This window comes from Drosophila arizonae, chromosome 2, assembly GCF_054131065.1.
Source record: "Drosophila arizonae isolate 15081-1271.41 chromosome 2, UAZ_ARI_1.0, whole genome shotgun sequence".
NCBI lineage: Eukaryota > Metazoa > Arthropoda > Insecta > Diptera > Drosophilidae > Drosophila > Drosophila arizonae.
Window position 1 is genome coordinate 145,834 of NC_142922.1, and position 20,292 is coordinate 166,125.

Genomic DNA, 20,292 nt, shown 5'->3' on the forward strand with positions numbered 1-20,292 from the left:
TAGATGGCAAAATACGTTCATTTATATTATTTCGATTCTTGATAGTAGTAAAAAAAATTTGATACCTTCTTATACAACTTGAAAGAGAATATTGTAATTATTTGTGTATTAATTAAAAATCAATGATTTTTCATCATATATATTTAATGATTTTACTGCAGTTAATGACTTAGCTCCTTTGACTTTTCTAAGCAACCACCAATTTGTACGCTTCATATACTCGTATATACGGTTCAACGCTCAGGGGGGAGAAAAAGTACGTATTCTTAGTTTTACAAGCTGCCGTTCAGAAATTTGTGACCTAGTTGTTGAAAAATCGGTAAATCATATGTATTCACTCATATATTCTGAGCGAAAAGTCAAAGCTGAATCCGCTAAGAGTTGGCAACTAATTCGTACAATGTTTTAATCCTACGGCAAATCCTTTGTCCAGAAATATAAAAATATGAAGGAAACAGAGAAACGAAATCAATGAGAGAGTGAGAAAGAAAGGGAATAAGGGTCTCTTGAAGCTCCACAGGGAAACTTAAGTCGAAGTAAGTGCAATAGCTGACAAATTAACGTCATCCAGGAGCCAGGAAAAAATTTCATGTTGATATTAGAGTCAATATTTAATAATTAGTTAAATATAATTGTTGCACACTAGTTATTGAACGGAATTGAATTAATGATTCATTCTCATTATTCATAATTAATTAATTTAATGCATAGTTAAGAACATTTGATATTTGTCGTTTTCAATCGAATTGTAACAGTTTAATTTTAGTTTGGCCTGGCTTAAGCTTCGCTAAATCTCAGGTTGAATATACATATACAATGGTAACCACTTTCCGTTAGCATGTATCGGAAATACATACATACATATATGTACATACTATAAATATGCATAATATTTTGATGGATATTGTGCTTGGTGTTCCAGTTTAATGAGCGATAAATTAATTAATGCTCGATAAAGTTATTGTCGCTATTAATTACTTTACACGATGCCACCTCGAACGGTCTTTTAATAGTATTTCGCATGGTCCCACACACTGGCAATTAGCTGCAGCACGCACAGGACATCATGTCACGCCCTCGGGTATTCTCCAGCGACTGACTGCCGAAGAGTCTTTACGACAATGTTTGCTGCCTGAATAACGAACTGATTCTGGGCCATGAATTTAATATGTTGCAACAGTTAATGGTTTTAGTGGCACTTGACGTGGCATCAACACCACCCACCCCACCCCATTACCCCAAAGCATGGCCATACATTAGCCACGCGTCGAACGAGAATTTATGATTCAAGCTCATGAATATTGTCAATACCTTTAAAACAGTAGCCACAGTCATTTACTCGGCAGCAACGACACCAAGATGGAAATTCGATGGTCAAAACATGCTGTAAGTGAAATCTTTTTAATGGTTCGCTCATCTTAAATGCCATTTCAATTTGGGAACTTCCGTTTCCGCCCGACACTGCACCCCCGCCACTCGCCACGCCCCGCCCACCATACGTCACTTGCTGGTGTTACTCTTTGTCCGTAATGTCCTTGCCCAACGCAGAGCACTTCTTCATTTACATCACGGACACATACATGAACATATCCACACACAGAGACAAGACAAAACCTCACATTTCTACAGTTTAGAAACGCTTTTGGTATTTACATCATTTAACAATCAATAAATTTGTAATTGGAGTCCTATACAGCTTCACAGTTCACTTGGTGCGACTTAAATAATATAATTCGATTTAAAAAATATCAATCAGCAATCAAGTGATTCCGCTGATTTACTTTCTGCCGAGCGCGTCCAATAGGTTTGAAAGTTCCGCTGTAACTGAAGCAGTTAACGACATCTGCCGAATGTATTTATGTTAGCCAGCTCGCAAAAGCTTTGTAAAGGACTTTATAAGGACGTTAAAGCTCGCACATACTTGAGTTTTAACCAAATGCGCCAACATTTCTATGGCACAAAAGATAGATGCTATGGCACTCAATTTCACTCACGAACTAAGTAGTTCCGACAGCTAAATAATATTGAACTACTGTTCAATAACAGCTGGCACTCTCGACGAGTGAAGGAGTGAAACGGCTTTCATTAGGCGAAAATAAATATTAATATAAATTAATATTGTATTTTATTTAAATAAAGGAGTTTCAACAATAATTGATGGCCCACTACAAGGGTGCCGCCAGCGAGGCTGGGCGCGCTGCTCAACTAATGAAAAAGCGCGAGATCCAGCAGCAAGAAATTGAGTTCCGGAAAAAAAAAATCGAGGAGGAGCTGAAGCTGGATAAGATTGAGAACAAGTTTGCGACACACTACGATGCTGTTGAGCAACAGCTCAAGTCGTCGACCATTGGCCTGGTCACTCTCGATGAGATGAAGGCTAAGCAAGAAGACATAGTGCGAGAGAGAGAAAAGAAATTGGCGCAAAAGAAGGATGAAAAGGATCGAGAGAAGCAGCGTGTTTTAGAAGCCATACAAGCAGAGAAGAACAAACAGAAGCGTCAAATACAAGCGTTATCCTTCAATATAGATGATGACGAAGAAGAGGAAAAAGACGAAGACGATGGAGCGACAGAGGAAAAGTTTGTCAAACCCAAGCCAGCCAAGTGGATCGATCAGTTAGATGTGCAGATGCCAGTCAAAAGAAAGAAAATTTGTAAGAATCCTGATGTGGACACGTCCTTTCTGCCAGATCGCGAGCGTGAGGAACAGGAGAATCGCTTGCGGGAACAATTACGACAAGAGTGGGTTATGCAGCAGGCGGAACTCAAAGACGAGGACATCTCCATTACGTTTAGCTACTGGGATGGCTCCGGGCACAGGCGAAATGTGCTGATGAAAAAGGGTAATTCCATATATCAGTTCCTTCAAAAATGCCTGGAGCTGCTACGCAAAGAGTTCATCGAGCTGAAGACTGTGATGGCCGATCAGCTAATGTATGTGAAGGAGGATTTGATATTGCCGCATCACTACTCCTTTTATGACTTCATCGTTACTAAGGCTCGCGGCAAATCCGGCCCACTATTCCAGTTCGATGTGCACGACGATGTTCGTATGATAAGTGACGCCTCCGTCGAGAAGGAGGAATCACATGCTGGCAAAGTGCTGTTGCGTTCGTGGTATGAGCGCAACAAGCACATCTTCCCGGCCAGCCGCTGGGAGCCATATGATCCCACCAAGTCGTACGACAAATATACAATCAAGGATAACGACAAAGACAAAAACAAAAAATAGAACTTCGATTTTATATACTTTAAATGCTGGTTTAAAACTGATTAAATTCATTTAAATTCAAAACTATCTTCTGTTTATGGCGAACGCTTTGGCTATGAAAAAAAAAGATCGAATACTAAAAAAGTAATATATATTTTTAAAATAGAGCAATAATAATAGCACTTACCATATAGCATCTTGTATGGTTAGTGATAATAGTCAGTGAGTCAGCGGTAGGTCGGCGCAGCTAAAAGTTAAACAGTTTTCTGTTACTTTCAACGTAGCGTTTTGCAGCACTATTGCTGTTACAACATCTGTTTACTGAGGCGGACGACAATCTTTAAATAACAATACAAGTGTCTGAAAACAATATTTGGTGCGTGGGTTTCAAAGTGCTTGGACGTGAGCGACTCCATTGGTGGGTGAGAATAGAACTGGCATTAAGTGCGCATATTACTAATATAAACTGACTATTTGCGTGTACAATATATACATCAGTGCGTGTGCAAATAGTAAATATTAACGGCTTTTGAGTAAAGGCCATAGATTGAGTGCAATAATTGTATTTCTTTTTAAATAAGGCATAAATCCGACTACGTTTACAAAATGCTAAAAAGTGACTGGAATTTATTTTGAAAACTGGTTTGTTTTTTTTTTTCGCTTTCACTCTCACCAGCTGAACTGCTTTGTGCTGTCACTGCAGTAATTGTTTGTTTTGCTTCCAATAGGAATTAGCAAAACTGCTGCACATGCATCCAACTCGGATTTCGTTTTTATTTTTGTGCTTAGATTAGCAAATTCTAATGACTAGATAAGATTGTGTATGATGGGTATACGTTTACCATAGTATTTGTTATTTAATTGCAGGTTTTATACAAGTTCCCCGTTACACGGCTCAAAACTAAAGTATTAAAAATTAAAATGAGATATTTTGGCGGCATTGAAGGGTAAGTAAGGTTGTTCGTAGTTGCTACTAATAGGTTAACTTCAGTATATATATTATATATATTAAATTCATGTATCTGTAAAATGCGCAAATGTTTAATAATGAGATAGATTATGTGTTTTTTTTATTTTTTTTTTTTATTATTATTGTTGCGCACGACAATTACTTATTGATCCCCTTTAATACAAGCAATCTTATATTAATATATTATTTATACATACCTATACATTTTTTAGGTGCATTGGATGCAAAAATATTTGCATATGATAAAAATCCTAACAACTCTACTTAAATATGCAAAATTAATGAATGGTAACATATTACTCACTATATAGTGTGTGTATTTTATGCACGTACGTATTTATTTAATTAGGGAAACTCGTGTATTATTTATTTATTTCATATCTCTTAAATGCAGAGCCTAAGCTGTTTTGATAAACTTTACCAGCTTAGTCTCAGGGACCTTTTTATTCTTTGTTATCGTACGCTGTTCATTCATAAAGGGTACTAATACCTCTGGTATCTGTATGTGATCTCCGCTCTGATATGACTCAGTTAGAGCGATCAGTAGCCGTGGAATTGCCGTGGCGGTACCATTGAGAGTATGAGCATATACGACCGCTCCATCACAGGCGCGTTTATACGTGATATTCAGGCGCTTGGCCTGGTAGTCCGTGCAGTTACTGCAGCTTGATATTTCACCCCACATCTGGCGACCTGGCATCCACGCTTCTATATCATATTTCTGATATGCGGGCGCACCCAGCTCACAAGGCGGCATGTCGAGCAGTCGAAAGTTAATGCCCAATCGCTTAAACAAATCTATTTCAATGTTCTTGAGCTCCTCGAGCGTGGGCTCCGATTGATCGGCCGTCGCAATGGCAAACATTTCTACCTTGGTAAACTGATGCACCCGGTAGATGCCCTTCTCCTCGTGCAGTCCTGAGGTCTCTGCTCGATAGCAACGACTGACGGCAGCTACTTTTAAAGGCAACTCGTGTTCCGTCAACTGCCGGTTTGCAAAGTAACCAGCGAGAGCCATTTCGGAAGTGCCCGACAGGCATTCTCCTATGTCCAACTTATAGACCTGTGTCCGTTCGCCTTCGGTACGCATGCCACAGCTCTCGATAATCCCTCGGGGCAGTACGTCAGGCACTGAGATAAGAATAAATTTATTTCGAGTCAGCGATTTCAGTGCGTATTGTATGATAGCCTGCTCCAGCATGGCCAGCTGACCCATCAGGTAGTAGCTCTTGTGCCCCGTATAATTGCCCAGATGCTCCATGCGGTACAGGTTAAGTGTACGCGCCAGTTCCGAGAACTCTTTGGCTCGCTCAGGCTGAAGACGATGTTCAAACTTAGCCAGCTCCATTGCCTCATTGTCGTATGTGAGCAGGCGCGGATGAGTTGCGTTCGGTAGTTGCTGGAGCTCAGCAGCCAATTCCTGGCGTGTGTCCTCCGCTCCTTGCCCTCTGTTCACCTGCATGCTTTCCACAAGCTGCCGAATTCGTGGTATATTGTTCTTGTGATGCCGCATGAGTACATTTCGTTCCAGCTCATCCAGCTGTGCACTGGTTATTGCCGGTTGATCATGCGCCGCCTCCTTTGTTGTTGTTTTTATTAGTCGGTGGTTCATGCTATTGCGGCAATTAAGCAACAGCAGTTTTTGTACATTTGTTAAAAGCTTCATGTCAATTAAAATTACGTTTCTATTCTTCTTTTGTTGCGTGAAATTTTTGTTAATTAGCACGCACTTTTCGACTTCTCGTCATCTATTAAATTATCAATTAAAAATTTTCATTGTGCAATATGAACAAATTCTGTGCGATGATATGGCAGCGCCATTTAGTTTAGTGCTGCCACTAAGCGAAGAGAGTCTTGACGTCACAAATGTCATGCTCCAATACACAGCACTATGCAACATATATTTTTTCAACTCATACAAATCTAGCTAATAATTCAGATTACAGATAACACAATGGCACATAAACTGTTTTTCCTCATTTCATCAGGCTTTTATTTGAATTGAATTGCGTTTAAATTGCTGATAAACAAGCTTGCATCCAGCGCGCTCTATAACGGCAATTGTCGCAATAAATATACATAAATGCAGCCTAAGGCGTAAATACCCACACACATATACATATGTAAATATATTTAGAGAATGTATACATATGTATGAATGTAGATAAATGGTAAATGTATGTATGTATGTTAAAGTTATCCGTATTTAACTCTATTTAATGTTAGATACATACAATGTATAAATTAAGACAATTGATCTAAAAATATATCAAAATCTAGGTCATGTAATTCAAGCTCAATAATATTCTGAAAATAATTCCTGTAATTCAATTCACTACATTCAAAATTGATGGGGCTTGTGATAGCAGCTAAAATATGTTTATGTACATACATATGTATATCTTTCAGAATTTTGATCAATTGAATAAACTTCACTAAATAAAGAATTTTATTAATTAAATTAAGTCAATTGCTTTAATTGAATAACCATTGATAAAAGCATTCTTAAATAGGTCTTAATAGTCGAACAATACAATCAAACCGATTATACAGATAGGAGATATTCATATGTACATACATATATACTTTTTTTGTTTGTGTATTGCAGTGGAGCGACGCACTCCCATTTGATCATCTGTGATGAAAGCGGTGCCTCAGTGGGCACGACAAGTGGTCTGGGCACAAATCATTGGGGCATCGGAATACCGACATGTGCGCGTCGCATCGCTGATATGGTGGAACGGTGCAAGGATGAATGTAACATACCAAGAGATATCCCATTGGCGAGCCTTGGTCTCAGCCTGAGTGGCTGCGAACAGGTAACTTGTAATAAAAGTTGAAGCCCTTGGTTTATCCTCTTGTACACAATAGGAAGCTACCAATCGCGAGCTGGAACTGGAGCTGCGACGTACTTTCCCCACTCTGGCAGAGAACTATGCCGTCTCGAGCGACACAATGGGCAGTATGTTCACGGCCTCCTCTATTGGTGGGATCGTCCTTATCTCGGGAACCGGCTCCAATTGCTTGCTGCGAAATCCTGATGGCAGCATGGCTAATTGCGGTGGTTGGGGTCATTTTCTGGGGGACGAAGGCAGCGGTGAGTGCTCTTACATGAAAAATGCATTAATCATTATCAGCTTTATTAATCCATTAACATCAGCTGATAGCAATATGGATAGCAATATAATTGAAGATGAGTTTTTGGTTGCTTTTTCAGCCTGGTTTATATCTTATCGTGCAACTAAGGTGGTCTTTGATCATATGGACAACTTGGTCAAGTCACCTTTTCCCATTGATCGGACCTGGGCGCTTATTCGTGAGCATTTCAGCATAGAGACACGCTACGATTTACTACCTTATTGTTATGCCAAATTCGATAAGCCCTTCTTTGCCAATTTGTGCGAGAAGCTAGCGAGGAATGCCGAAGCCGGCGACAAACTGGCCTTATCGCTTTTCCACGAAGCTGCTATCCATCTTGCGCATATGATCAAGGCAGTGCTGCCTCAGGTGCACGAGGACCTGGTCAAGTCCGGTAATCTGAATATTGTGTGCGTCGGATCGGTGTGGAGCAGCTGGAATCTGCTGCAGGAGGCTTTCATCAATGAGATCTCGAAAACGAGCATCGATTATAATCTCAAGCTGGTGCGTATCACCAAAAGCAGCGCTTATGGCGCCTGTTACCTGGGTGCCGATAGTGCTAAATTCGAGTTGCCCCGCAACTATGCTGACAACTTTGTCGTGTTGCACGTCCATCCAACAAGCACTCCGATTAAAAATGTGGTCACAGCGAGAGCTTCTGGCTATTAACTAAATAAAATGTATTTTTCAGTCATTCCAAGAATTATCAGTAAATAAAACAATATTACCGTATCTAGTAGCTAATGTATTCCAAATCGAACTATTATGTAAAAACATATCTATAAATGTCCATATGGTCATTCCCGAAGTTACATGAGTATATTGGTTGTGCATAATGTACGTATTTCTGTCCTGTCTGTCCCGATATACTGTTAGTAAGTTCTAATTAAGTAGTTTTGTGTCGGAACATCTATTCGTAAGTGGGGCTTACCACAAAGCTGTATTATAGTTCAAAATTGGTTTAAGTTAAAATAAATATGCAATATATAAAAGAACTATTCGACTTATGTGTATAAACTGAAAAAACGGAGTTTTCTAAAGTTTATTAGAAATACGTATGAAAATTTTATTCGATAAAGTTCATTGTATTAAGTTTGTATGTGTATAAACATATTTATATTTATATGCGCGCTGGCTAATTGTCTGATTTATTTTTATTTAATACACTTTCCATTTAAATTCTTTAAGCTTTTTTTTTACCGTTAAAACCAATGTAATTCATTGCCCAATTGTCGATTCTTTGGCTAATTTTGCTTTTGCTACTATTTTTGATTGTTTTGAATATAGTACTCAGCTCAGAAATTACAATGTTTAAAATTAGGCTTGCATAGAAACTGTCTAAATATCCGAATATATTGTGTGTGAGTAGCTAGTTGCGTTATGATTAAATATATGTTATGTTATATGTTACGAGTCTATGATTAGCTTAAACACTGTATAATTCTTAATTGTTCATGCTCTGGCGTAGCTTTTGTGGATCTTGATAGTGTGACGATGAGGATATGACCGATGGATGCTGTGGTGGCGGGAAACAACGCACATGCTCCACATTTGAGCCTTCACCGTCGCCTCCCTTCAGATATTTGTTAAGTATTGAAAAGATTTGTGAATTTAATACTTGAAAGCGTCTTATGCGATCGACCATTCGTTTCAATTGCTGCATTAGGAAGATATTACTAAAATTTGTAATTTAGTTAGGGGAATGCCCACTTACAATGCCCTTCACATCCTCGTCCTTGCCATCAACGCGTTGCACACGTAATATGTGATAACAAAAGTCGAGCGCTTCAAAACGTCGTTGCTGACCAAGCAGTACGATCATAACGCAACCAGCCCAATTGAGACCCTCGCCAAAGAGCTCCTCAATGGTGTACTCGGTGCCGCGCACTGGTATACAATAGACAAATTGCAATGCAGACCAGAGACGATGAAATTCAGAGCATTCGTCAACATGGATGATACCATTAGCAGGCGGTGGGCCACACCAGACAGGATCATCCAAATAACTTTTTACTCGATTTAAAATGACTTCAAATATGCTCAGGCCGCAGCAAAGTCGCTCGCGTGTCAGCAGATCTCCTTCACGTGCTATCATTGCTTGCTGCGTATTATAATTATTTTAAAAAATCAGAAAAAGTATAAGCATTTATTTATCTATTTACTAGATATTTACCTTGGCAGTACCAATTTTCTCTACATTAGACACAATTTGCAGATTGGCAAACTGAGCTTCCAGACGTTTTTGCTTAGCCTCCGGCTTTTCGTTCTCTATAAAAATATATGGTAAACATATAAATATAAAAATTGTATCAAATTGAAAGACTAAAGCGCACCTTTGCAAAAGGGACGCGGGAAGATGTTTTGAAAGAGTGCTGCATGGAGCAGATCGCACACCTCCTCTTGCGACAAAGCTTGCTCGATTAAGAGGCAAAAGATTATGCAGTTGCCAAATTCTCTAAACGATTGAAATAATTCCGTTTTAGTATCTGGATATTGCACAATGTCAGTAAGATGTGCCTGATAATAGCTGAGCACACCGGGCGAGCCATATTCGCAACGGGGCAATTTGCAAGATTTGGGCATAGCAATCATCAGCGTTTTAGTGAACTGTAGCAACGAGCCTTGTATCAGTGGCTTAACAATGTCCTTTAGTATTATGTCCATTACTACGGCGATGCCCTGGTAGCCTAATAGACGGCACATAGCATGGAAATGTGGTGAGCCAACAAACCCCGTATACTGGCCGTACTGTGTGGTATATGCAGCATTCAGCTGCTTTGAGCCCCATAGATAATAATGCGACATCTGGGGCGGCTTCTCGCGCTGTATGGCCTGTGAAGACGATAAATTGACCTTCGTACGAATAAAGCTGTAAATTAAATAACACAAATTTTATAGAATTCTGATGCAATGTAGTTGACCAGAACATACCGATTCGTAGCTGCATTGTAACAGTAATTAACCAGAAAGTCATAATTTAATTCCACAAAAACATGTAAAGTGATGCGGCCATACGGAGCCAGGACATTATGATTTGCCTCCTTGACCATGCCTTCAAAATTATCTAAGGCCAAATATTTGCTTAGCATTTTGTGACAAATACGGTTGGCTTCCAAAAGTCCCTCGAGTTCCTTCAATTGACAGTACATGTTCAATTTCTCATTTATTTTCTTGTGGTGCATCTCTCAGATTTTGCTTACCACAATCCCAGTTATATCATTGCCCTCGAAACGACTGATGGCCAATTCTATACTCTTGTGCATATTTGCATTGATACGTTGTGTAATTAGTTTGTTTAGATCAATGGAACGACCTGGTAAGCGGCAAAATGTGTTTAAGTATATGTTTTATGCGCAACACTATTATCTTTACCTAAGAGCTGCACGTGCCTTTGCTTCAGTAATGTTTCATAGCGATTGTTGCGTGGATATGATTGGAAATTGAAACCTAAAACTTCGCACTCCAGACGAAAACGTTTATCTAAGAAAATGCTAGAAGCAAAATACGATCACAGAGTTAAAAGTATGCACTTAAAGGCTTGAAGGGTGCAAATCATCTAAGTACATATATCAAACTTACCTCCCAGCCAGTTGCTTGTAGTGAGCAAATATTTGCTCACTTAGTTTATATACAAACTGATCAAAGCATAAATTGACTTCGGCCTCCACCTCGTCATAGAGGAATTGCTTGCGGAACACTGTAAGAGCATAATGTGCTGAATCGTTGTACAAGTCCAACGGATACAGCACAAACCTAAAGCAATAAACACGAATTATAATAATACTATACGGCTCAATGGACAGAAACTTACTCCATCATAGATGGCTCCTTGGTTTGGAGTATGTGATCGGTTAATATCCATGGCATGGACATTTCAATAGGAAACTGAATACGTTTCTCCATTGTAATTAAATCTTTGCATTCTTCATTGTGTTGATGTCGAACCATGCACTTGTTTACTTTGCGGCCCATAGTCATTTCCAAGTAGAATTCGCGATACCACAACTGGGACAGGTCGCAGCACTTTTGCAGTGTATCGCTCAGATTTAGCAAGTAACTCCAATAAAAAGATGTCTTATGAAAAGTATCAATCTGCATTAAATAGTTGCCATCAATATCTTTGCGTAGAGTACGCTTTCCGCCGCTTTTGTCAGCAATCAGGGACTCGAGCATTGTGCGCACCATGTACAGCTGTGTAGAGGAGGGCCCCACATTCAAGCGGGGCACATGTATACGAAAGCCACCATCGGGATCCTTCTTGCCCTTGGACACTGGATCATCAGTGGGCTCATAGCCTTTTTGCCAATCCGCGGAAGTTTCACGCACCGACATAATAATGCTCCGAATCAAATCCTTTTTGTTTTTGACTGCCTTGCGAAGAGGTTCACGTAGCGTTAGCTGCACAAAGTCCTGCAACTCAGCATAGATATTGCGTCTGATTGCCTCGCAAAGTACTGTTTCAATACGTGCCATTAGAACCTGCAGTCCCTTGATCATGGCAATCACCTCGATCAGTGCAAACTTCTCTTCGGATGTGTAATTGTAGCGAGTAGCACGCTCATATTCCTCCGCTTCCACGGGACAATCTTTGTTCTGATGATGATCAGTGGGATGCAGCAGTTTCCACGAGTAGAGCTCGGTGACGACGCTGGTCCACTCAGATAACAGCTGCAGACCGCGCAATGCCAGATCTGCCGTAATTCGATTCTCAGCATCCGTTGGATTCTCTTTGACGGTGGTGGTCACCTCATTTGTGTATCGTGCCAGCTCGGATATGTATTTCACATGGTCCTCGCGTATCTGAGGCAAATGCACCATCAAATCTGCCTGCGGGCTGATGGCATTGGAGCTAGACAAGGGCCACTTGCTAGAATCAAAATGTTTGCTCCGTTTTATATAGTTAAATGGAGCTATTTGCATATCGCCAAAGAGAGGCACCACCTCTAGATTCTTGAAGATGCGATCAATGCGATCCAGACGTATTTTTTTTTTCTGATCTAGTTTGTTGATATTGCACGCGTCACTGTCCATGAGGAATAAACCGAAGCCCATGACTTTCACCAGCATGTGCTTCTCCTCGGGCGTCAAATACATTTTCGTTTCAAACATATGCACGCAAATGTTGACAACGTCAGATAGCAAATCCTCGTAGCCAACGATTTTTTCCAACGTATCCTTGACAGTGTCACGTATTTTGTTTTGAGTGGCCAAGAACATTGAAAGATTTTGTGATTCTTGAAGCGTATGCGAATCCGACATAACTTTAAGGAACTGTGCTGCGCGTCTATATGTCGAATAGTCGTTCTTTACGCTTGACTTCATATTCTTCAATTCGTCCAGCACGGCAAACATATTAATAAATTTTCCGAGTGTAAGGAGATATGCCTCCGATACGAAGTCCTTGCGTTTCTCAGTATGACATAGACGTTTTATTTCTCCCGAAAATGCTTCGATAGCTTTGCGTTGGAAATACATAAAGTTAAGCAATTTATTTACCTCCGGTGCTAGAACTTCCACGGTTTTTTCATAAATTTCCACACGATTTGGCTGCTCGTTTGATTTTGGCTGCGGTATGGCCCGGGAGCAGCAGCGCCAGGTATACAGCATAACAGCATGCTTTTGACCCTCGTCAAGTAAAACGTTCTGGAGCGAATATAAAATCACATTCAATTATCATTTTCTAAAATACTATACCAATCGATTCTCAAGAACTTACCAAGTTTGCGTGTGTTGTCGCTTCTTCGATGTACTTGGCAATGCCCGTAACGAAACCATTACGATCCTCGAAATTCGTATCAAAATTTGCTTTGTAAATAATGGAACAGGGTTGGGCTTCAATACACGGCTGCTCATCGGGCAGAGGTATTTCGTCCAGCACCTCTACATTAGACAGGGCATCAGCTAGCGTTATCTTTTCGGTCATTTTACTATTTTCATCACTTTTAACTTAGTGACGGAAATTAACAGATAAACTCGCACTGAAAGGCGGGGCTATGGCGGTCTGTTTCTCTGACAGACGATTTTTTCGTCACAAATACACAAACATAATTTTATGTGCGTGAGTCACAGCGAGGCGCGTGCATGCAGTGTTGCAAGTTCCAAAATGTGTGTGAATGTCACTATAATATCGATATGTAGTAATCGTTGGCGCCGGAATGCCATTACACCTTTTCCAGCACTTGCAACTTACCGGCGTCAGACGTTTATTTGAGAACGGTTTCTTCTGTCGTGCACGTTTTTTTTATATCTCTCTATTGCGCTAAATAAAATACAATCTACAAAATGTCGATGTTCTGGGGTAAGTTTTAATTGTTTGTTAAATGTTTTAATATTTTTAGATGCGTCAATTCATAAATACTTGTGTGCAAGCTGACGCTCCAGCAGTTCGTGGAATTTTGCGTATACCACGTGCTTGCGGCCGTCACAGCGTGGACTTGTTTTAGGGCCTTGTATTTTTTTTTTTTTAATAAATAATAAATATTTATTTGTGTTTGCCTTATATACTCTTGTAGGATTAAGTATGAAACCCAACCGGAAATACACACAAACCATTGTGAAATCGTTCCATATTTCGGGCGTAGCACTTGATGAGGGCGACTCCGCTAAGGTTTACATTACCGCAGATAAAACCAAGTTCATTGTTGCAACTTTATCTAAAAGCTTGCCCCAAATGACACTCGATTTGAACTTCTGCAAGGGCGATAAGATTATGTTTCAAACAACTGGTGAGGCTCTATTTAATACATATATATTTATATACTACGTATACATATACATACATATATTTATATTGTAATATTTTTCAGGAAATGCTGTGGTTTCATTGATTGGCTACTTGCATGATACTGATGAATCTGATGATGAGTTCGAAGACGAAGAGGAATATGAGAAAGTTGTGAACGCTTTGAAGAAGGGTCAAAAGGCTAAAGGAGGTACCGACGCCATTCAATCTGATGAAGATGGTGGAGAGGAGGATGAAGACGAGGACGATGATGATGATATGGATGATAGCAAGCTCGCTGCTGAGTATTCATCATTGCTCGAGGATGAATCTGGTGATGAAGACGACGAAGAGGATGACTCTGACGAGGACGAGGACGAGGATGACTCTGATGAAGAGGATGAGGAGGAAAATAACGCAGCTCCCAAGGCAAAAAAAGCCAAAATAAATGAGACTGCCAAAAAGCCAGCTAAGGATCAGAATGGAGTGACCAAAAAACAGGAGAAGCAACAGCAGCAGCAAAAATCGAAGAAGGAAAACAAAGTGGTAGCTGGATCTGAGTCGAAGAAAGAGCAGGTCAAGGCAAAGGAGGGTAAACAAAATATCGCTGCTTCTACTGTACCTGGTGGGGAGCGCACCATAGCGGGTGGTGTTAAGGTCCAGGATATACAGGCAGGCAACGGGCCAGAGGCCAAGCAGGGTAAACGCGTGTCCGTTTACTATGTTGGACGCCTTAAATCCAATAACAAAACATTCGACAGCATGCAGAAAGGAAATGGATTTAAGTTCGCCTTAGGCGCTGGAGAAGTTATTAAAGGCTGGGATGTAGGCGTTAGTGGTATGAAGGTGGGCGGTAAACGTCGCATTACTTGCCCAGCTCACATGGCATATGGTGCACGCGGCCATCCGCCCACTATTCCGCCAAACTCGACGCTCGTCTTCGATGTGGAGCTGAAGGCTGTACACTAAGGAAGCTTAAAGAAGAAATTAGGCATCTAAATATAGAATTAAATATTACTATGGATTATCAATATCAGCAGATCGTTCGGTTAAGAATGCATACACCATTCATGGATATATATAACATATGTGCTCATATTATTTTCTTATAAATTTATAAAATCCACTTTTCGTGCGATTTAATGTTGATTTCAAATAAAGCAGATTTATAGGAAAGACTATATGACTTATATGTATATGTATATAAGATATATTCATTTAACAGTTGGTTTTTGAACATTGCTTGTTGGTGCCTCGATTTGGCTTGATTCGAGCAGTGGCTCTGCTGGCAGCTTCCAGTGTTCGAAGACATAGGGCAAGCGTTCGCTCGGGTCAGTGCTCCAGTGATGAATGCGACATTTGAGTGTGGCCTGTTCCAGCTTGTTAATTGTTATGATACAGCTGAATTCCTTATTCTCCTTTCTTAGGTCGGGTCCTTCAATGCGTTCTGTGGGTAGCTTTATGCATTCCTCTTTGCAGTGAAAGCCCGCCTTGCGTAAGGAAGCTTTAATGTGCCATGGTTCTAATACCCAGGGCTCATCCTTGTTCATTATAACCGCTAGAACGATTGACTCTAGCATGTTGACAGTGCGTTGTGCATATGCCGAACTATGCTGCACAGCCGACTTTTCGGCTTCCGTCTTCGAATATTTGACAATGTTTTCGGGTGTTTTATAAGTCGCCAAGCCGGGCAACAACAACTTGTTGTACACGAAATATGGCTTCATTGAGACCACATCGCCCTTGTCGCCAACACCCTCTACGAAGGTTTTCAGCACCACTTCCATGTTAGGGCGTTTTTTTACTTGTGTATCCTCCACAAGCTCATAGATGAAGTGTTTTGCGCGTAGGCGACGGGGCTTCTCGTTCGTCTTGTGTAACAGCGGCTCATATTTGCGCTTCAAGACGAAAGTGGTCTGCAGATGTTGGGATATATTATTCGATTTGCACTCACTCTATAAGACATCAGACAGCTTACCCGCACTTGTTGCTTCAAATTGTTTGCACCTTTTAATAGATATAATTGTGTTGTACATAGGTTTTTCAACATCTTATTTATTTAGCACGGATAAGTAACCTTAGATTATTATTCGTAAAAATATCGATGTTTAATTGGTAATTCTATTTAATGCAAACCACTCTGGTTAGTGTGCAAACTCAACATTCATCGCATGCTAACGCAACAAAGAGATTCCAGCAGTTGCTGCTAATATCGATAGCAAGTGACAGAAGCAGCCCTGTCGATAATACAAATACTAAAATCTCAAAAAAGTATTTTGCTATTTATTTTTAATATTTTTTTTATTTATTTATTTATTTTATTTATTTATTATTTTTTTTTTTTTTTTGTAATTTTAGGCTAAAAGCTATAGCGCTGATATTCCAGTATAAAATATATATACGAAAAATTGATCAACAATCGGTTTATAAAATCTAAAGCATCAATTTTCCGTTTTTATGCTCTTATCGTTGCCTCAATCCAATCAATGTAGGCAGATACAAGTGTGTATACGCCTGGCCAGCCGGCAAGACCGCAAGGTGTGGGTCCATATGAGACAACGCCAGTCAAATAAAAATTGCTGTAACCGTTATTGGACTCCTCCATGACTAAAATGGGAAAGCATTGAAAGATATTATTGATATTGATGGTTATATATGTTACCCAATGGTCCGCCGGAGTCACCTCGGCAAGAATCGATGCCTTCTACTCCACCAGCGCACATTTGATTCGATGTCAGAGTACGTCGCTGGGACTGATATCGGCGATTACAGTCCTCTGTAGGCACAGGTTGCAGTTCAGCCTTAAGCTTGATATTCGATGTGTTATTCGTTTCGGTACGACCCCAGCCAGCGACAAACATTTTACGTCCCAGGAAAATCGTATTCCTTTGCTGCGGCAGTATCGGCAGACAAACAGGCGAAATGAAATTCGTGAAGGCCACTTCCCGACTCAAACGCAGCAGCGCAATATCATGAAATTGATCCCGCGTGTTTCCGGGGTACTGAGGATGTGGTATTCTCTCCGAAACACCCACATCGACATACGGATCATTGCAGTCCGTTTTGCCATTTCGCCCGGTGATACAGTCTGGATTGGATGTGGTGTCCCAATCACCTAAACGGACGCCCGTCAGCCGCCAATCACTTGGTATGGCGGAAACGCAATGCGCCGCTGTTAGAACATAACGGTTGTTGATCAGCGATCCCCCACAGTGGTGTCCAATATCATTGTTGGCTGCGAAAGCAAACGCATTAGTGCAGTTTCGGCTGGACGACGTTCCACTTACGTTTTGTATACTCGATTAGAGCCAACCAGGTAAATTCATTAATGGCAGTATTGATACCACCCACCACCCGATCGGCGAAGTTATCGCCACAATTTGGAGCCTGGGGTAGAAGCCCAGAGCGACTAATGGGCATGCTTGGTTGCGGCTGGGGCTGGGATTGTGGTTGCTTTTGGCCCCAAATGGGCTGTTCGCTTAGTTGGCGACTATTTGCGCAGCAAATCTGCAAATAATTTCAAATGTACAGTATAACTTCAGCTAGCCTACTACCCACCATTTTTCTTTGTGGATGGGGTAAAATAATAGTTAAAAACAAGTAAGAACGTTACAGTCGGGCGATACCGATTGCAGAAGACTCATTCACAGCCCAAACGCTGTCAACCAGAGTATATAGTGCAATTTTCAAGTCTAGTGCGCAACAAAAAACACGGCATGATGCCATTAAAATTGGAAAATCATCGATAGCTATTGCATTCAAATTACATACATAAATAATTTATACAATTTTGATTTTTATTACATATTTATTCTATGCATTCAGACAGAAGCGCGCCTTTTCTCACATTCTTAGAATTTCGATTGATTTCTGGACTTTCTAGCCCTTACTGTAGTTTTGCCTGATGACGCTCTCTTAATAAGCTATTCTATTTTAGCAACTAGCTGGTTAAGCAAAGCAGTGGTGCGGGTGCTAAAGGCGACGCAAGTAATGTTAGAGTAGGGGAGGTTCGGACCTCTACTATTTAATTTTTTTGTTTTTTGTTTTCATACATATTTCGTTTTTTATAAAAGAGATATTTTATTAGAAAGGTGCGAATTTGAATGAATGGCACTTAATACTCTTCCTTTTCTTAGTCGCATAATTTTATTTTATAAGTTTAAATTTGTTTCTTCTTATACACGCGCTCATTTGTATGTGTGTATGTATGCTCACATAAATGCGTACTTTAGCATATTCTAAGAATCTCGTTGCGATTGATTTGTCTTTGCATTGTTTTTGAATTTCCAGCCACCATTCTGGCTTTTCTTTGCTATGTGGCATCATAACAATAATGTGATTTCGTTTTAACTGCTGTTGATCGAAACGCGCCGGCGATCTTTATTTCAGATATTTTGACATGAACATGCTATTTGGCTTGGGTGCGAGTTCAAATACCGCGGAAAACACTTTTGTAAATTGCAAATTTTTGTTATTTTAAAAATAAAATTATTTTTGGGGAATCGATAGAGGAGGCTACCAGTAACTCAACTGTCCAAATTTGAAGCTTCTAGCTCCTAAACTGCAAGATATATAAACTTTTGTGGTTTGCCACGCCCCCTATGGGAGGACATATATCTGCCATAGCGTGTTGGACTTGGGTGGTCAATCCGCGTATATATACCAAACTTCAGGTCTCTAGTATCAATAGTGTCCAAATTATAGCCGATATAGATATAAAATGACCCATCTTTATAGAATTAAAACATCAGCTTACGTGCAAAATTTCAGCATTTTAGGTTTATAACTTTAGGAGATACAGTTTTTTCCGATTTGTCACGCCACCAATAGGCGCATATATATCCGCCATAGCTCCTGATCTTAGGTGGTCGACGCGGACCTACATACCAAATTTCAGCTTTCTAGCTCTTCAACAAACATGATTTCTGGTATATCGGAAAATGCATTTTCCGATTTGCCACACCCCTAGTGGGCGGATCGGGAAAACTTTAACACTATAAATCGGAGATATACACGAGTATGTGTTCCAAGTCTCTAGCTTCAATAGCGCCGAAATAGACTGCGTTCATACGGACAGACGGACAGCAAGACGGGCATTGCACAAAACCAATATACTCTTTCACTTTCGTGAATGAGTCTAAAAAACGCTTTAAAAAACAAATAAGAAAGCTCTAGTCGAGACTGCTCGACTACGAGATTTTCTGAACCCTTCGAGCAACTGATATTTCAATAATTATTATTCAGATTATGATTATAACATGGATATGCATGCATTTGCCAAAGGAGTAGGAGATATAATTAAAAACCTAGCTTTCGATAAGGTTTTTAATCGATAATCAAATATCGGCGGTAACTATCGATATTTAGAGAAAAACTCGATATGTGCGTGATATACACGGACCTAGGAAAAAAAGCAAGTCCCTAGCTTTTATATCTTCTGAGATCGACGCGTTTATACATACGGACGGACGGACAGACAGACAGACCATCAAAGTCAAGTGTATTCGTTCACCCACCAGGTGGGTTTCACGAGTTTTCATTGCTGTCACACATATATAAATATCTCTATTTATTGATTCATACTCACCAATACCTGACCATTCCGATAGCCGCATTGGCTATTTTGTAGGAGGCTGCGTTCAGACGACGATAAAGTCCTCTTCTGGATCAGCTCGAATAGATAGGTGCAATCTCTGAGATAAATACAGGTGCCACTTTGCTCAGTAGGCGTAGTACAATATCCGAAGGTTTCTGTAGAGAAAATAGTAATAAAATTAAATATAAATTAAGTACAAAGTTAAATTAAAAAAAAAAAAAAAATAAATAAATAAATAAATAAAAAAAAAAAAAAAAAAAAAAAAATAGGAATGAACACAAAATAAATGAAAAATGACAATGCCGAATATTTGAAAATGTAAACGACGCGTCGTTTCACAGATTTCATTGGGTCGAGTTCATAGCTGATAACCAGTTGATTACTTCTTGTTTTTTATTCTTGTTAGTCGTTCTCTGAATCAATTCTGGGAATCTACCCAATGATTGTGTGAGCGGCCATTGTCTTTGCTCACCTTGCGCGTAGCTATAAAGTAACCTTTGTAGCATCATCAAAACCAGAAGGATTTTCATTTTGAAATTATAAAAATGTAAATTAAATTTTAAATACAAAGCCAATTTATTCGATAACAAGATTTTAAATATAGCGTTGCAACGTGTTCTTCCCGTTGCCAGCTCAATCGCACTGAACGCGCCTTAT

At 39.9% G+C, this 20,292-nt stretch overlaps 8 protein-coding genes across 20 annotated transcripts in view; 3 read left to right on the plus strand and 5 right to left on the minus strand.

Moving 5' to 3' along the window:
- Nucleotides 1-3,508, minus strand: part of wake (ankyrin repeat and fibronectin type III domain containing protein wide awake) — a 53,766-nt gene extending 50,258 nt beyond the window's left edge. For 4 of the 11 annotated variants that reach the window (XM_089462030.1, XM_089462029.1, XM_089462025.1 and 1 more), the window contains exon 1: nucleotides 1,654-1,829. The gene's annotated coding sequence lies outside the window, so the exon portion shown is untranslated. Of the gene's footprint in view, nucleotides 1-1,311; nucleotides 1,839-3,397 lie in introns of those variants that run through there. The other 7 variants (XM_089462027.1, XM_089462023.1, XM_089462032.1 and 4 more) reach the window with 6 other exon arrangements.
- Nucleotides 2,021-3,294, plus strand: LOC108609277 (protein FAM50 homolog). The gene has a single exon (XM_018001031.2). The coding sequence runs from the start codon at nucleotides 2,158-2,160 to the stop codon at nucleotides 3,229-3,231; it is 1,074 nt and encodes a 357-aa protein (XP_017856520.1). The 5' UTR covers nucleotides 2,021-2,157; the 3' UTR covers nucleotides 3,232-3,294.
- Nucleotides 3,509-3,566: 58 nt separating the features above from the next.
- Nucleotides 3,567-8,050, plus strand: Nagk (N-acetylglucosamine kinase). Of its 2 annotated transcripts, none has more exons than XM_018019152.2 (5): nucleotides 3,567-3,628; nucleotides 4,078-4,157; nucleotides 6,789-6,999; nucleotides 7,052-7,277; nucleotides 7,398-8,050. In XM_018019152.2, exons 2-5 carry the CDS (start codon nucleotides 4,132-4,134, stop codon nucleotides 7,985-7,987), a joined length of 1,053 nt encoding a protein of 350 aa, XP_017874641.1. In that variant the 5' UTR covers nucleotides 3,567-3,628; nucleotides 4,078-4,131; the 3' UTR covers nucleotides 7,988-8,050. The 2 variants fall into 2 exon arrangements, with proteins under 2 accessions (XP_017874641.1, XP_089318170.1); XM_089462044.1 differs by lacking the exon at nucleotides 3,567-3,628 and adding an exon at nucleotides 3,708-3,852.
- Nucleotides 4,489-5,993, minus strand: SerRS-m (Seryl-tRNA synthetase, mitochondrial). The gene has a single exon (XM_018019149.2). It carries the CDS (start codon nucleotides 5,844-5,846, stop codon nucleotides 4,578-4,580), a length of 1,269 nt encoding a protein of 422 aa, XP_017874638.1. The 5' UTR covers nucleotides 5,847-5,993; the 3' UTR covers nucleotides 4,489-4,577.
- Nucleotides 8,051-8,349: 299 nt separating the features above from the next.
- On the minus strand, nucleotides 8,350-13,381 carry Cyfip (Cytoplasmic FMR1-interacting protein Sra-1). The gene is made up of 10 exons (XM_018019148.2): nucleotides 13,035-13,381; nucleotides 11,130-12,961; nucleotides 10,898-11,071; nucleotides 10,691-10,809; nucleotides 10,519-10,631; nucleotides 10,250-10,449; nucleotides 9,652-10,187; nucleotides 9,492-9,586; nucleotides 9,033-9,419; nucleotides 8,350-8,975 (listed from the first exon to the last, which is right to left on the minus strand). Exons 1-10 carry the CDS (start codon nucleotides 13,239-13,241, stop codon nucleotides 8,763-8,765), a joined length of 3,876 nt encoding a protein of 1,291 aa, XP_017874637.1. The 5' UTR covers nucleotides 13,242-13,381; the 3' UTR covers nucleotides 8,350-8,762.
- Nucleotides 13,382-13,456: 75 nt separating this feature from the next.
- Fkbp39 (FK506-binding protein 39kD) lies at nucleotides 13,457-15,215 on the plus strand. Its single transcript, XM_018019151.2, has 3 exons — nucleotides 13,457-13,616; nucleotides 13,831-14,043; nucleotides 14,125-15,215. Exons 1-3 carry the CDS (start codon nucleotides 13,601-13,603, stop codon nucleotides 15,006-15,008), a joined length of 1,113 nt encoding a protein of 370 aa, XP_017874640.1. The 5' UTR covers nucleotides 13,457-13,600; the 3' UTR covers nucleotides 15,009-15,215.
- mRpL9 (mitochondrial ribosomal protein L9) lies at nucleotides 15,115-16,231 on the minus strand. The gene is made up of 2 exons (XM_018019154.2): nucleotides 16,018-16,231; nucleotides 15,115-15,955 (listed from the first exon to the last, which is right to left on the minus strand). The coding sequence occupies exons 1-2, from the start codon at nucleotides 16,087-16,089 to the stop codon at nucleotides 15,254-15,256; spliced, it is 774 nt and encodes a 257-aa protein (XP_017874643.1). The 5' UTR covers nucleotides 16,090-16,231; the 3' UTR covers nucleotides 15,115-15,253.
- Nucleotides 16,232-16,321: 90 nt separating this feature from the next.
- Nucleotides 16,322-20,292, minus strand: MP1 (Melanization Protease 1). Of its 2 annotated transcripts, none has more exons than XM_089462043.1 (5): nucleotides 20,108-20,292; nucleotides 19,633-19,790; nucleotides 17,327-17,546; nucleotides 16,702-17,274; nucleotides 16,322-16,646 (listed from the first exon to the last, which is right to left on the minus strand). In XM_089462043.1, the coding sequence occupies exons 1-5, from the start codon at nucleotides 20,163-20,165 to the stop codon at nucleotides 16,495-16,497; spliced, it is 1,161 nt and encodes a 386-aa protein (XP_089318169.1). In that variant the 5' UTR covers nucleotides 20,166-20,292; the 3' UTR covers nucleotides 16,322-16,494. The 2 variants fall into 2 exon arrangements, with proteins under 2 accessions (XP_089318169.1, XP_017874639.1); XM_018019150.2 differs by having other exon boundaries at nucleotides 19,627-19,790; nucleotides 20,108-20,291.